The sequence below is a fragment of the Gopherus evgoodei genome, chromosome 3 (assembly GCF_007399415.2).
Source record: "Gopherus evgoodei ecotype Sinaloan lineage chromosome 3, rGopEvg1_v1.p, whole genome shotgun sequence".
NCBI classification, from domain to species: domain Eukaryota; kingdom Metazoa; phylum Chordata; order Testudines; family Testudinidae; genus Gopherus; species Gopherus evgoodei.
The window spans coordinates 189,665,384-189,680,406 of NC_044324.1; the positions used below are offsets into that span (position 1 = coordinate 189,665,384).

At 42.6% G+C, this 15,023-nt stretch overlaps 1 protein-coding gene across 1 annotated transcript; it reads right to left on the reverse strand.

The window, feature by feature from the left end:
• Nucleotides 1-1,190: 1,190 nt before the first annotated feature.
• On the reverse strand, nt 1,191-14,817 carry LOC115649108 (GTP cyclohydrolase 1-like). Its single transcript, XM_030557703.1, has 6 exons — nt 14,532-14,817; nt 11,030-11,139; nt 6,220-6,275; nt 4,674-4,705; nt 3,762-3,846; nt 1,191-2,676 (listed from the first exon to the last, which is right to left on the reverse strand). The coding sequence occupies exons 1-6, from the start codon at nt 14,815-14,817 to the stop codon at nt 2,550-2,552; spliced, it is 696 nt and encodes a 231-aa protein (XP_030413563.1). The 3' UTR covers nt 1,191-2,549.
• Nucleotides 14,818-15,023: the final 206 nt, after the last annotated feature.

Consider the following 15,023-nt stretch of genomic DNA (forward strand, 5'->3'; position numbering starts at 1 on the left):
AAAGATTAAGGCACATTCCCAAGCTGATCTGGCACGAGTATAATACGGTATCATTACAGTACATTTAGGATATACACAGACATATCTCAAAATACATTTGCTTGAAAAATACAGTATCTGTAGGGCCCTTTTTGGTTTTTATTTTATTTAATTTTTCCTGGGAATTTATTAGTCTTTTACTACAAAAACAGCTGAAAATCAGTGCAAAAAACCTTAATTTTTCTGGGTAAATATCAGGGTTCATTTTGGTGGATATTCATTTGATTCCCATTTTAGTGTGTCAAATCTTTAAACTGTTATCTGCTAACAGCTTGAAATGTTATGTAATGGATGTGAGATTCATCAGTATGTTCATATGCACATGTACTTCAGAGCTTGCATGCGTGCCTGTTTGTTTATTGTGTGAATCTTCTAGACTAATACATAGCCTTACTTCAACAGGCAGCTTTGCATATACACACAGACTAATGTATTATTGTAATACATATATCTCATACAATGTATTATTTTCCTAATAAAGCCAGAGTTGTTTTTTATATATAATACTATATTATATAAATAATTTGAATGATACAAAAGTAGGGTGAAAATCAGAAAACAAATACTTGCTGTGAAGCCCAGGATTTTTTTGGTAAAAATCTGCTTAAACTGAAAACAAAGCGGCTTAAGTGTCTGTAAAATATTATTCCAGCACTGAAGAGTAGATATTAAAAATCAAGCACCAGTCTGATGGGGGACAAAGCATTTAAAGAAAACAAGCCTTTCTTTGAAATTCTGTTATGGCCATATTCTGCTAACCCTACTCAGGTTGAGTAGTAATACCTCACTCCATGAGTGGTCCCATTGAAATGAAAGGGACTAACTGCACAGTAAGGGTAGCAGAATGTGGCCCTCTAGTGTTCTATATTTATGATCTCCAGGAGGAAATTCCATAGCTACAGCTTTGTTCTGACCAGGGCTGGTTCCAAGCAGGTGCTTGGGGCGGCTATCCATGTGTTTTTGCCCCCAAGCAGCGTCCCAATTGGAGCCGCCGCACAGCGGGGGCAGTCCATGTGCCGTTAGGGCAGCGCGCGCGTTTCCACAGCAGCGGCAATTCGGCAGCAGCTTCTATGTTCAGCTGCCCGCAGCGGCGCAGCTTCTGTCTTCCAGCTGAAGACAGAAGCTGCCATCGCCGCAGAAACATGCGTGCTGCCCTAACTGCACATGGACTGCTCCCGCCATCTGCGGTGGCAATTCGGAGCGCTGCTTGGGGCGATGAAAACAGTAGAGCCAGCCCTGGTTCTGACTGGTTTAAGTAATGCTATGAGGCTTACTATCAAAACAAATGTCAGTTCCGTTGCAGGGTTAATAACAAGCCTTTATAAGAATTCAGCTCTCCAGCATTATATATACACTGCAGTTTAAAAAGAGCTGATCTTTTATCTGTGCATGGGAATCTGAAAAACTACTCAATCCCAGAGACAATTCTTGACTCAGATGATGGTATCAAAAATTGTATCATGACCGTAAGGAACAATCCTAGTGCCATATCATCTGCTTTTTCTTCAGAAAGGATCAAAGCAAGGTTTAGAGTGAGCTGAACTGGGACTTAGCCATAAACAACAGATCTTTGTGGTGGGTCAGAGGTGTGGGGGATATTATGCATATATTGAAAAAAGCTGCTGGAGCACTAATGGGTCACTAAGATCTACTGAAACACTATTGTGTTGCAATGACAAACCTAGGCCTTCTGGGAGACTGTTTCAGATCAGGGGAGCTTAGCTAGGCAGGAAAGAGGCAGAGCTAGAGAAGTGCCACTTTCCACACTGTCACCTCCAGGCACATCCATGGGTACTGTCTGCCTCCCATTCATATCTCTAATGGTGGCTGTGGGGATCTGCCAGGCCTTGGGCTCTCTGCTACTCCATGCTACACCCAGCTGGCTATGGCACCCAAAGGCCATTCACCAGATAGGAGTTGGTGGAGCACAGTGGACATGCCCCTTCCCGTCTGGCAATTCTTCTCTCATGCCCTCTACCCTCGGGGCCAGAAGAAGATGGTGTAGGATCAGATTACAACAGTTCCATGCCTCCCAGACATCCCCTTACACCAGATGAATCCCCAGTGGGAGATCTGCTGGCTTTCTGACCCCTTTGTCTAATACAAGGAACACAAAGGGGCCGAAGATTGACTCATAAAGGCCACAGGTCTTTATGCTTAATTTCACCTTTCTGTGGCAGCTTGGTTTTTTTGTTGTTTGTTTGTTTGTTTGTTTGTTTTGGAGGGGGGCTCGTTTTAGCTCCCATCTAGCAACATCTTTCCATAGCACTCTATGGTTAGTATTGGGAAACAGCTAATCACTTTTCAGTTCAGTAATTGTGATTTAGGCACATTCATTCTCTACCAAATATTTTATGACATTACAAGGCACTAGTGAGAACCAAGCTGTCACACAGCTATTTCTAATACACAGACTCTGCAAATAGTCCTGCATCACACACGGTAATTAGTTTCTGGCAATTAGTTTTACTGTTAGAGCCAACAAACAGTGAGTGGGAAGCTGTTTCCATTTAATTCTTGATCAGTGTAAGAAATTCCTCTCTGGTTTTTGGATCTTCTCGCAAGACTCCGAGCATGGTGCTGGTGACAGTCCTGCTATTCATTTTCTGAACCCCTCGCATAACCATGCACATGTGCCTATAAGGTAATTTATTTAAATAGCCAACCTTGGTTTAATATGTTAATAACCTGCACATTGGGATAATTGGATCTAATTACATTAGGATAATCATCAATACACTGTGTGACAAGTAGTGCCTTTGATTATTTAAAGCATGTCCAAATATTATTGGGAGCCACCAGTTCACTTAGAACTATTGATAGGAGAATCATTCTTGAATTCTATTTTCTTTAAATGTTATAGTATTTCAGAACAACATTTGGTGAGGGGGTTTGTTTACAACCATACTTAGTGACTGAAGTTGAAATAAATGAATAAATATTGACAGGACGCTTAAGCAGATCATATTTGAACTATTCAGTCTATGTTCACCACTTTTGCCCTGCAGAACAGTACAAAGCAGGCCAATAAAGGTATGTGTACCCTGCAATTAAACACCCATGGCCAGCCTGTGTGAGCTGACTCAGGCTCATGGGACTGTAAAACTGCAGTGTACACATCCTAAATGTATTGGTGCCAGATGTGACTGGTCCACATGTTGTTAGGACAATTTTTGGGGTAAGCCTGAAAAAACTACTAAGACTTGTACCCATTTGAGTGCACAAAGTGACACACAGTGGAATATGTGCCAAAATCTTTATACCCCACTTTTAGTCACTTTCATTTTACATTGTCTCTTCAAGCTAAGTTACCCATACATACCCTGCAGCATTTGTTGGCGTGTGTGAGAAAGGATGATGTTGACAGAGGTCACTATGTCTGATAAGCTAGTATCTAAAGTACTGTAATATTTCTCTATACTTAGAAGTTATCTATCCAGGTACTTAAATGGCCCCATCATCGTGGCATCTGAATACCTCACAGTTATTAGTGAAGGCATCCTGATGTGCCCAGTGAAGAGCAGTGATATTAGGATCCTCATTTTACAGATCGGGGAACCGAGCTAGAGAAATTAAATGACTTGTCTAAGGTCCTACAGGAAGTCTGTGATAGGAACTGAAATGCAACTCTCCCAAGTCTATTTAGGTAACAATGACATTTCATTGCGGTAACTGTTCTTAGAGGTTGACTTTAATGGGACTAACAATAATGAATTACTTACGATGCTTCTACAATCACAGCCACTCCGGCAGGTTTCAGAGCCTCAGTAATTGCCAGAGCAATCTGTCTGGTAAGCCTCTCTTGAACTGGAAAGAGAACAGTGTGATTTTTCTATATGTAATTGCCACTCTTGGTACTCCTTGCAAATTCTTAAAGAAAATACATTCCTAAGGTGCTTTAAATACAGTCCATCAAATTCTCCCACTAGCTAACTAAAATAAAATGAGCCCCTATGCTAGAAATGGGTTTTTTAAATTATTTTTTCAATGTGAATTTAGTGCTTGTAAAAAGTTCTGGAATGACAGCTTTGGAGCCCTGAAATCTGTTCTTTAGCCAGTGAGCAGATATTTATCTACCTTGACTGCCCACAGGATTTTTAATAGTTAACAAAACCACCCTCACTCCCTGTGAAATACATTATCCAAAGTCAGTTTTCCACACACTGCAGAGACTGCTGTCCTCCTTGGCTACCTATCAGAGGTGGCCTATGCACTGTGTACACTTCCTCATTCTTTCAGAAAAAGGGGCCCCAATGCATTTCCTATTTTATATGCATAACTTCCCCATTATACCAACCCAGCTGTTGAACTGTAAACACTGACGTTCTGGATTTAGGAATAGACGCCTCAAGCTTCCAATAAAGTCAATAGACTGTTGATGTGTAAGATCAGGCTGCTTTAGTTTGATGTTTTCTGCTTGGTCCCTTGACAACTTTAACAAATATGCCACACTGATTATGGTCCCAGTTCAGGAGAGTACTTAGGCCTATGCCTAACTTTAAATACATTTACTTCAACAGAACTAGTGCCATAATTCAAATTAGGCATACACTTAAGTACTTTCTTCCGCTGTGCATCATCTAGCTGAAATATAGTTCAGCAGAACAAAGAGATATTGTAGAAAGGATACACACCTTGCAGTCTTCGACTAAAGATTTCAACAATTCTGGGGGGGGAAAATGTAAGAAGAATAAATATTTCCTCCTGATTTAAACACAAAATTTCAGTTGAGCTTAATGGACTTTCTGGGTATCACAGGTGTTAAAGTAGGATGTTATCTTGGCTATTTAGAAGGCTAAATAATACCGTAGTATAAATGATTTTACATTACAGTATGTAATGTGATTTACATACAGCTGACACTCAGTCCATTTTAGAATACCTTATATAGAGAGTATTACTATATTCTACTTTGTACTACTTATTTTAACTGAAGTACTGTATAAGTGGATCTAGAATCCCTTATAGAAAGCATGTTTTTAAAAAAATTAAATACTGCCTCAAAAAGATCTTATTTAACCACATTATAATCTATTTTCAGTCTGTGGATTATCAGCCTTTGTGTCACACTTGTAAAGCAGCCTCAGATCAATCATTAACATGCTGGTGCTCAGAATGCAGAAGACACGATCATAGATTATAACAGGGCTACTAGACACTTAATTATAGTCTGCTATTGACATCTGAACTGTTCTTTTAAGATGTACAGGCCATCAACTCCGCCTGTTAAGTAGAAAAGTGAATTTCATTTATAAAAAATGTTCCTATACAAAAAGAGGCACATATCTGAAAACTGCAGGAAACCCTGATATAGGCTAACAAAACAAATTAAACCCAAAAGCTAAGACAGCACCACTTGCAGCAGCTGCCAATAAACATAGAACTGCTAGCCATTGGTTCTTAGCTGAACTATTCGCACAAATCCTTAGCCATGGTTAAGCCCCTCCTTCCTGAGAAGCAATGCGAAAGCACTGCCGCATGCTCACAAGGCTGTTTCAGTCCAAAGTGGGGAGCAGTGCCAAAACTGACAGCCCCTCAAAGGGAACGTTCTCCCACTAGCCCCCTTCTATTAGCCCCCTTCTATTAGATTGACGGGTCTCAGTGGTTGGGGGGCATTACAAATTCAGCACAATTATGGGATAAAAGGCTTATATCAGCCAAAAATGCTTATGCAGTTTCTCTTATGGTAAGTTATCCTTAAGAATCACAGTGAGGAAATCCAAATTTTCTATTGAGAAGGGTCCTTCTCAGCTCACCTTCATAATCCTGGTTATTGGCTTACATGAACAGTGGAAAATCCTGCCCCTCTGGAGCCATAGGGGACCCCACAACACTATGAAAGGGAGATCAGAATGCCAGACAGGAGTTCCACCTCCCTCTGCACTCTGCAGCAGCTCCACAGTAGACTCCATGCACTCCAGTGTGCAGGGCAAGTGGGAACAGGGGATCTGCTACGTAGAGCCACCAGCCCAAAGGAACCCCAGGGCTTGCTGCAGCCCTAAAGCTTCAGTAGTGCCTCTGGAGCAATAACTTTGTTGGTATCATGCATTTCAGGGGAAGTATCCCTGTCCCTTTCCATCTGCAGAGCATCCCAGTACATGGCATCCTCACTTGGGCTGTGCACTGAGAACAGGATTTGGCCTTTACACCTTCACTATAGCATTGCATAGATGCACTTACCTTGCAAGCTTGCTTAGTCCAACCACTTTCTTTATAGGTAAGTATCCAATATGTACCTGCAAATATGAACAGGAGTCTAAGTGCTGAATGATTACTACACACCTGGTTCTGCAGGAAAGTTGAAGGTCTGAATAAATTCAGGGTTCTGAGGTGCAGAGTACAATGCACAGTCATGACTGTCTGTGAGGAGCCCTAGTCTAGTCAATGGGTCTCCACATTCATAGCAGTTTGCCTACACCAGTGGGAATTGCAGGATCAGGGCTCCCAGAACCTAAATCTGCTGGCTTCGGGCCTGATCTTTCCTCTAGTGATGTCAATGGGAGTTTCAGTGCTGATTTTCATGGGAGCAGGACTGGATCCTTAATACAGATAAAGTGCCCTGTGACATCAGACCTGCACCATGTAGTAGATGAAGAAGATGCATATGGATAGATCAGTGGCTCTCAAATTTTTTACTGGTGCCCCCTTTCACATAGCAAGCCTCTGAGTGCGACCCCCCCCCTTATAAATTAAAAACACTTTTTAAATATTTAACACCATTATAAATGCTGGAGGCAAAGTGGGGCTTGGGTTTGAGGTTGACAGCTTGCGACCCCCCCTCCCCATGTAATAACCTTGCAACCCCCTGAGGGGTCCCAACCCCCAGTTTGAGAACCCCAGTATAGATGCTGTGTAGCTTATGAGCATATGTAGAGCAAGTAGATTTATTGGTAAGGAAGAAGACAGTCGTTCAAGTTGTTGTACATTCTAAACAGTTTGAGCTCTCAAGAATTATCATTCTTCATGGAGAAACTGTCAGAGAGAGGCATGAGAAGGGAAAGCAGCAAGTAGGTAAGGAGATTTATTGAGCGAGTGAAGCTGGAGAAAGGAAAGATGGAGATTGCTTTTTCTCCTGTAACAATGTGGAAGGGAGGAAGATACATGGAACTATTTATTTATTTAATCTTCATTTTAGCAGGCCCCTGCATTGGGAGCTTTCGTTGTACAATGATTGCCAGTTTGGGATGCTGAGTGCAATCATTTTTAAGGAGTTTAAGTTCTGTTTGGAAGAGACTTCAGGGAAAATTTCCCTGCCCATACACAGACAAACTTGATCTCATATATCTGTGCAGACAATGCTCCCCACTCACAAATCGGCTTCAGTGGATATTTAGTGTGTAAGGGGCAGGAATCCTAGTTTTCCATGATTAAAATAATCCAAAATTCTACAATTTTAAAAAACAAACATAAAAATCTGTGTTTTTCCGCAATTAAAATGCAATGCTTCACTTTAGTTTCCCTAGCTACAATATATATAGGTATCAGCAGAACACAATGTTTTATTGATATATTTACAATTTTAAACAAGTTCCAAGCCTACCAGCGCCATCAATCGTTATAATAAAATCATCCAGTCACAGTGTATTATTTCTTTGTTGTTGTTGATGTCCCTGCTGTTTCAACCTCTTCTTTTCATTCAGTTTGTTTAGTGCTTTCCATGTGTTCTACAATTGTCTGCCTCTGAACGTAATCTACAGCCTTGTTGCATACAGTACAGAACAGCACATCACCATGAATGTGAAATTTGTCCTTGCCAAACTTAGTGACACGGGCTTTAGGGGTGATTTTTAAATCTTTTTGGCATCTTTTCATAAGTTTAATTACTCATGGCTGTAGGCTGAAGTGAATTCAATAATAATGGGGAATTTCAACTATCCTCATACTGATTAGGTACATGTCACCTCAGGACGGGACGCAAAGATAAAGTTGCTAGACACCTTAAATGACTGCTTCTTGGAGCAACTAATCCTGGAACCTACAAGAGGAGAGGAAATTCTTGATTTATTCCCAAGTAGAGCTCAGGAGCTGGTCCGAAAGGTGAATATAGCTAGACTTCTTGGTAATAGTGACCATAATAAAATTAAATTTAACATCCCCATGGCAGGGGAAAAACAGAAATTAAAAGGTACAATGCCAAAAGTAAAATCTCTGTAAGCTGCATGGAAACTTTTTTAAAGACACCATAATAGAGGCTCACCTTAAATGTATACCACAAATTAAAAAAACATAGCAAAAGAACCAAAAGTGCCACTGTGGCTAAACAACAACGTAAAAGAAGCAGTGAGAGGCAAAAAGGCATCTTTTAAAAAGTAGAAGTTAAATCCTAGTGAGGAAAGTAGAAAGGAGCATACACTGGCAAATGAAGTGTAAAATATAATTAGGAAGGTCAAAAAAGTATCTGAAGAACTGCTAGCCAAAGACTCAAGAAGTAATAGCAAAAAAAATGTTATGTACATCAGAAGCAGGAAACCTGCTAAACAACCAGTGGGGCCACTGGACAATTGAGATGCTAAAGGAACATTCAAGGATGATCAGGTCGTTGCGGAGAAACTAAATGACTTCTTTGCATCAGTCTTCATGGCTGAGGATGTAAGGGAGATTCCCTAATCTGAGCCATTCTTTTTAGGTGACAAATCTGAGGAACTGTCACAGATTGAGGTGTCATTAGAGGAGGTTTTGGAACAAACTGATAAACTAAACAGTTATAAGTCACCAGGACCACATGGTATTCACCCAAGAGTTCGGAAGGAACTCAAATGTGAAATTGCAGAACTACTAATTGTAGTTTGTAATCTATTATTTAAATCAGCTTCTGTACCAAATGACTGGAGGATAGCTAATGTGACACCATTTTTTAAAAAGGGGTCCAGAGGTCATCCCTGCAATCACAAGCTGGTAAGCCTGACTTTGGTATCAGGCAAACTGTTTGAAACTATAGTACAGAACAAAATTGCCATAAAGACATAGATTAATATAATTCTTTGAGGAAGAGTCAACATGGTTTTTGTAAAGAGCAATAATGCCTCACCAATCTACTAGAATTCTTTGCATGTTGACCCCCTCATGTGGCAAAGGGCATCCAGTGGACACAGTGTACTTAAATTTTCAGAAAGCCTTTGACAAGGTCCCTCCCCAAAGGCTCTTGAGCAAAGTAAGCTGTCATGGGATAAGAGGGAAGGTCCTTTTATGGATTGGTAACTGGTTAAAAGATAGGTAACAAATCGTAGGAATAAATGGTCGGTTTTCAGAATGCAGAGAGGTAAATAGTAGTGTCCGTCAGGGGCCTGTACTGGGATAAATCCTAGTCAACGTATTCATAAATGATCTGGAAAAAGGGGGTAAACAGTGACATGACAAAATTTGCAGCTGATACAAAACTATTCAGAATAGTTAGGTCCCAGGCAGACTGTGAAGAGCTACAAAAGGATCTCACAAAAGTGAGGGACTGGGCAACAAAATGGCAGATGAAATTCAATGTTGATAAATGCAAAGTAGTGCACATTGGAAAACATAATCCCAACTATCTATCTATCTATAGATATAGACTGATAGATATATAAAAACTGAAGGGGTCTAAATTAGCTGTTACAACTCAAGAAAGATCTTGGAATCATTGTGGATAGTTCTCTGAAAATGTCCACTCAAGGTGCAGCAACAGTCAAAAAAGCAAACAGAATGTTAGGAATCATTAAGAAAGGGAGAGATAATAAGATAGAAAATATCATATTGCCTCTATATAAATCCATGATACGCCCACATCTTGAATACTGTATGCAGATGTGGTCTCCCCATCTCAAAAAAGATATACTGGAATTGGAAAAGGTTCAGAAAAGGGCAACAAAAATTATTAGGGGTATGGAATGGCTTCCATATGAGGAGAGATAAATAAGACTGGTTCTTTTCACCTTGGAAAAGAAATGATGGAGGTGGGGGGGTGAATATAATAGAGGTCTATAAAATCATGACTGGTGTAGATAAAGTAAATAAGGAAGTGTTATTTACTCCTTCTCATAACACAAGAACTAGGGGTCACCAAATGAAATTAATAGGCAGCAGGAAGGAAGTATTTTTGCACACAACTCTCAGTCAACCTGTGGAACTCTTTGCCAGAGGATGTTGTGAAGGCCAAGACTATAACAGGGTTCAAAAAAGGAACTAGGTAAGTTCAGGAAGGACAGGTCCATCAGTGGCTATTAGCCAGGATGGGAAGGCATGGTGTCCCTTGCCTGTTTGCCAAAAACTGGGAATGGGTGACGGGATGGATCACTTGATGATTATCTGTTCTGTTCATTCCCTCTGGGGCACCTGGCATTGGCCACTGTCAGAAGACAGACTAGTGGGCTAAACTGACCTTTGGTCTGACCGAGCATGGCCGTTCTTATGTTAAATTTGAGATGCTGTAAAATATGAACCCCTTTACGCCGCTGAGTAACTTACATACGCCAGAAGCAGTTTATTGGAGATGTTTAGCTATGTGGATTTAAAATGCATTCAAAAACCAACCACAAGAGGGGGAGGTTGCATGCACTGAAAAAGTGAAACTGGTACTTGTATTAACTAAATTTTATTGAATTTCTAGTTTTCCACAAAATGTAAAAACTAAAGATTCTCTGTAAAAATGCATATACTATATTTTTCTGCAGCAAACGGATTTCTAGGATCCCTGCTAAGGAGTTTCTCCAAGGGTAATCAATTTCCTATTACCATATTATAGAAAATAAGGCTCTTCTTTCCTGATGCTAATATGCTTCATGCTGCAGATGCAGTTAGTCCATAAAATAAATCTCCTATTTATCACCTCAAAATGCCCACATCATAGTTGGCATGTTTTAAAACTCTTCCTACGATTATTCTGGATTCTACAGGACTACACTGGCTATGAGCAACACCTCACCCTAGTTTTTCAAAACACATTTTATTTCCCTTTATTCAGTAGAACACCCAAGACCTCTGAATGAAAATATTTGCTATAAGGCAGATGGATAACTACCTTGCCAAAGAAGGGTACCAAGTGGTGTTCACAAAGGGAAAACATATCAATATCCTTAACGATCACCATTTCATTATGGTCTTCATCAAAGATTGCATCATTGAGTATATCTGAAAGGACAAGATGAGCAGTTAATGAAAGATTCTAGGCAGGATTCTATCCTAAATAGGGTTATGTATATACTGCAATTGATACATACTTTCTTAAGCACAAAACAAAATCTGATGTGAGAGAAAAGCACAACCCCAAACCTTTTAAAAATAGTTTAATATGGACATATTCTTAGCTGAAATTCAATGGTTGTATAGAACTGAAAGCGTATTTTAAAAAAATCAGTAGTAAGTACAGGTGGAATCCTACACTCAACTCGCACACCCCGTCTTACATGCATATAAGTAACTTTATACACAGGTATCATCCAGTGGGCTTCAGCCCTGCCAAGCAGTGCTAAACTTTTGTATGCAGTTCTTACTTTTTGGGGCCTACTGAATAGTCCCAGCTCCCAGTCACAGGCAGGGTGAAGGGAGCACTGATCACAGCGCATGCCTATAAATGGAAAGAGGCCAGCACCCACTGTTTAGATGTATATGCGCTTATTTCCTAATAAAAGAATTTTACATGTTTGGAGAAGATGAGTCCCTAGTGCACAAATTCTTTATCAAATCTGTACTTCAGAAGCTGCAAAGCCTTATTTGTTTATGTTCATTTGAAAGAGAAAAGTCTAAACACTGAAGATGAGAAAAATTTGTCATCACAGAGACCAGCTTCTATTGTGGATATTAATATACAGAATAGAGAACCAGAAAAATACAAAATGGGGGAAAATGTAACTAATATAAATGTCAACAGTGGAAAAAAGTAAGTTTAGGATAAAAATCCCTGAAAGGTATAATTGCAATTGATTCTTACTCCTGGATATAAGTGTTTGCATAACTTCACTTCTGTGACTAGTAACAGGAAACTTATTTGCATACCCCCCCAAAATGTTTGCAGTCAAGGGCCTTATTTTACAAAATTAAGTTTAAGTTAAGTTTAAACTTTATTAGTATACCTTCAGGAATAATTCATACACAACCCTCGAAACTGCTGCCAATTGCCTTCCCTCTCCCTCTTTTTTAACTGATGCTCAAGCTGAAATTCTTGTTTCCCGTTATTTGTATCGCAGTAGTGCAAAGGAGCCCCAGTCCTGGACCAGGACCCCATTGTGTTAGGTGCTGTAAAAACATAGCACAAAATGACAAATTAGTTTTCTATGAGTAATACATGTGACTGTGCTTAGATTCATTTGTTTGAAAATTACTTCCCCCCACCCCCATGCCACTTATACATATGATCACCATCCTGAAGCTGTAGAGTAAAATGGAAAAGTTTCCCTGTTTTTATTGGATCCCTCCCCAAGGACACCGCGTTCCCCCTCCTCCCCCCTCCCTCACAGGCTTGCTGCGCGAAACAGCTGTTTTGTGGCGCAAGCGCTGGGAGGGAGGGAGGAGAAGCAGGATGCAGTGGCATGCTCAGGGGAGGAAGCAGAGCGGAGGCGGAGGTGAGCTGGGGCGGGGCAGGGAGCTGCTAGTGGGTGCAGAGCACCCACCAATTTTTCCCCATGGGTGCTCCAGCCCCAGAGCACCCACAGAGTCGGCGCCTGTTTCATTGGACCCACTTCTCTTGATGAGAGAGACAAGCTTTGGAGCTTACACAGAGCTCTTCTTCAGGTCTAGGAAACTTATTCATAGTGTCAGCTAAGTACAAGGTGGAAGAGATTGTTTAGCATAAGCAGTTAAAACATATTTCATGGGGCCATTCAAAGTGAAGTGGTCCATTAACCCTCCAGTTGAGGGAAGCATCTGGCGGAGGAAGGGGCTATTGGTGGGTTACAGATTGTTAAAATAAGCCATAAATCCAGTGTCTCTTAGGGTGAACAGACAGCAAGTGTGAAAAATCGGGATGGGTGTGTGTGTGGGGGGGGTAATAGGAGCCTATATAAGAAAAAGACCCAAAGATCAGGACTGTCCCTATAAAATCGGGACATCTGGTCACCCTAGTCTCTATTCAGTCCCTGACTTTTGGTGTCTAGCAGAGTTATGAATTTAAGCTGCCAGGCTCCTTTTTTTAAAGTGCTGTGCAGGTTTCCTTTGAAGATGAGGACTGAGGGATCAGATATAGACATACTGGATTTGTGGCTTATTACAACAATCTGTAACCCACTACCCCCAACCCCCCCACCCCCAGCTGCCTTTTCCCCTCCCTATGACTGGAAGGATGGCAATAGGCCACTTCACCTTGAATGATCCCTTGAAAGATGTGTTAACTGAGGCCTTGGCTACACTCACACTTTACAGCGCTGCAACTGGGGAGTGAAAAAACACCCCCCTGAGCGCTGCAAGATACAGCGCTGTAAAGCATCAGTGTAATCAGGGCAGCAGCGCTGGGAGCACGCTACACCCGTAAGGGATGTGGTTTACATGCAGCGCTGGGAGAGCTCTCTCCCAGCGCTGCCGCTCTGACTACACTCACACTTCAAAGCGCTGCTGTAGCCATACCCTCAGGGGTCACCTTTCAGAAGTGGTGTGCCAAGACTTCATTTACTCACTCTAATTTAAGGTTTCACGTGCCAGTAATACGTTTTAATGTTTTTAGAAGGTCTCTTTCTATAAGTCTATAATATATAACTAAACTATTGTTGAATGTAAAGTAAATAAGGCTTTTAAAATGTTTCAGAAGCTTCATTTAAAATTAAATTAAAATGCAGAGCCCCCCAGACTGGTGGCCAGGACCCGAGCAGTGAGAGTGCCACTGAAAATCAGCTCATGTGCTGCCTTTTGCACCGGTGCCATAGGTTGCCTACCGTGTGTTAACTTTTACCCTAACCACTCTGTTCCATCTTGTGGTTAAGCTGTGACCCACTGAGTCAGTTTCCCAGCCCTGAAGGAGTGCTTGGTGAGAGAGACCAGCTTTTCAACTACACCATCAGCCACGGGTCCAATGCAAGCTATATCCCCACCTCCCTGGTCTCTGGGGGAGGAGTGGAAGACAGTGAAGCAGCAGCTGAGAGGAGAGGGTCCAGCTGAGGGACTTTGGTCTCCAAGAGCAGGGAGGCAGAGACTCTTGCACTTTCCCCTTTCTAGAACCACAGAAGATTAGAGTTGGAAGAGATCTCAGGAGGTCACCTAGTGCAGTGGTCCCCAACCTTTTTGTGTGGCGGGTGCCGGACGACTGGCCACCGAGGAGTGTGGTCACAGACAAGCAGACATCGAAATGCCGCGGAGAAGCATCATCATCAAGAGGCGTCGCCGCCGAAATGCCACTGAAAATCAGAAGCATTTGGTCACCGGCGCTTCTTGATGTTGCCGCTTCTCGGCGGCATTTCGGTGTCTGCTTGTCCGGCGGCCAGTAGGCGGGCGCACATAGATGCCCCTGCGGGTGCCATGGACCCCGATCCAGTCCAACCCCCAGAACCTTCACAGGCAGGCGTCGGCAAAGCGCATCCCCTGCCAGCAGGACTCACCCTCGATGGCTTCTTGGTAGCCTTTCGTGAGAAACTGCATGGCTTTGGCAGCCCTCCTGGGCGTCTGGAGCAGCCCCTGCCTGGCAGGGTTCTCCCCCAGCCCCTCCAGGATGCTCAGGTAGGCGTCTTCCAAGGCAGGCAGCGCGCCGCCCTCGGCCGCCTCCTCGCGCCTGTGCTTCTCCGGGCGATCCTGCAGCAGAGCCCGGCTCGTGTCGGCCGGCGCCAGCTCGTTGTAGCCATTGCAGCAGGGGCGCGGCAGCTCCTCGCCGGCCGCTTGGCACGCCATGCTGCGGGGCTGGCCGCGGGGAGGCGCCGTGCGGTGCCCGCGGCTGCCGCCCGGCCTCTATTTATCCCCGCTGCCTCGCCACGGCTATTTCCCCCGCTCAGCAGGAGCCGTCCTCGGGGCTGTCAGCTGGGCAGGCTCCTCTGAGCGGCCATTGTCCCCGGCTGCCCCTGGGCCCGCCGGGCAGAGCCCATCTGACCTGCCGGCGG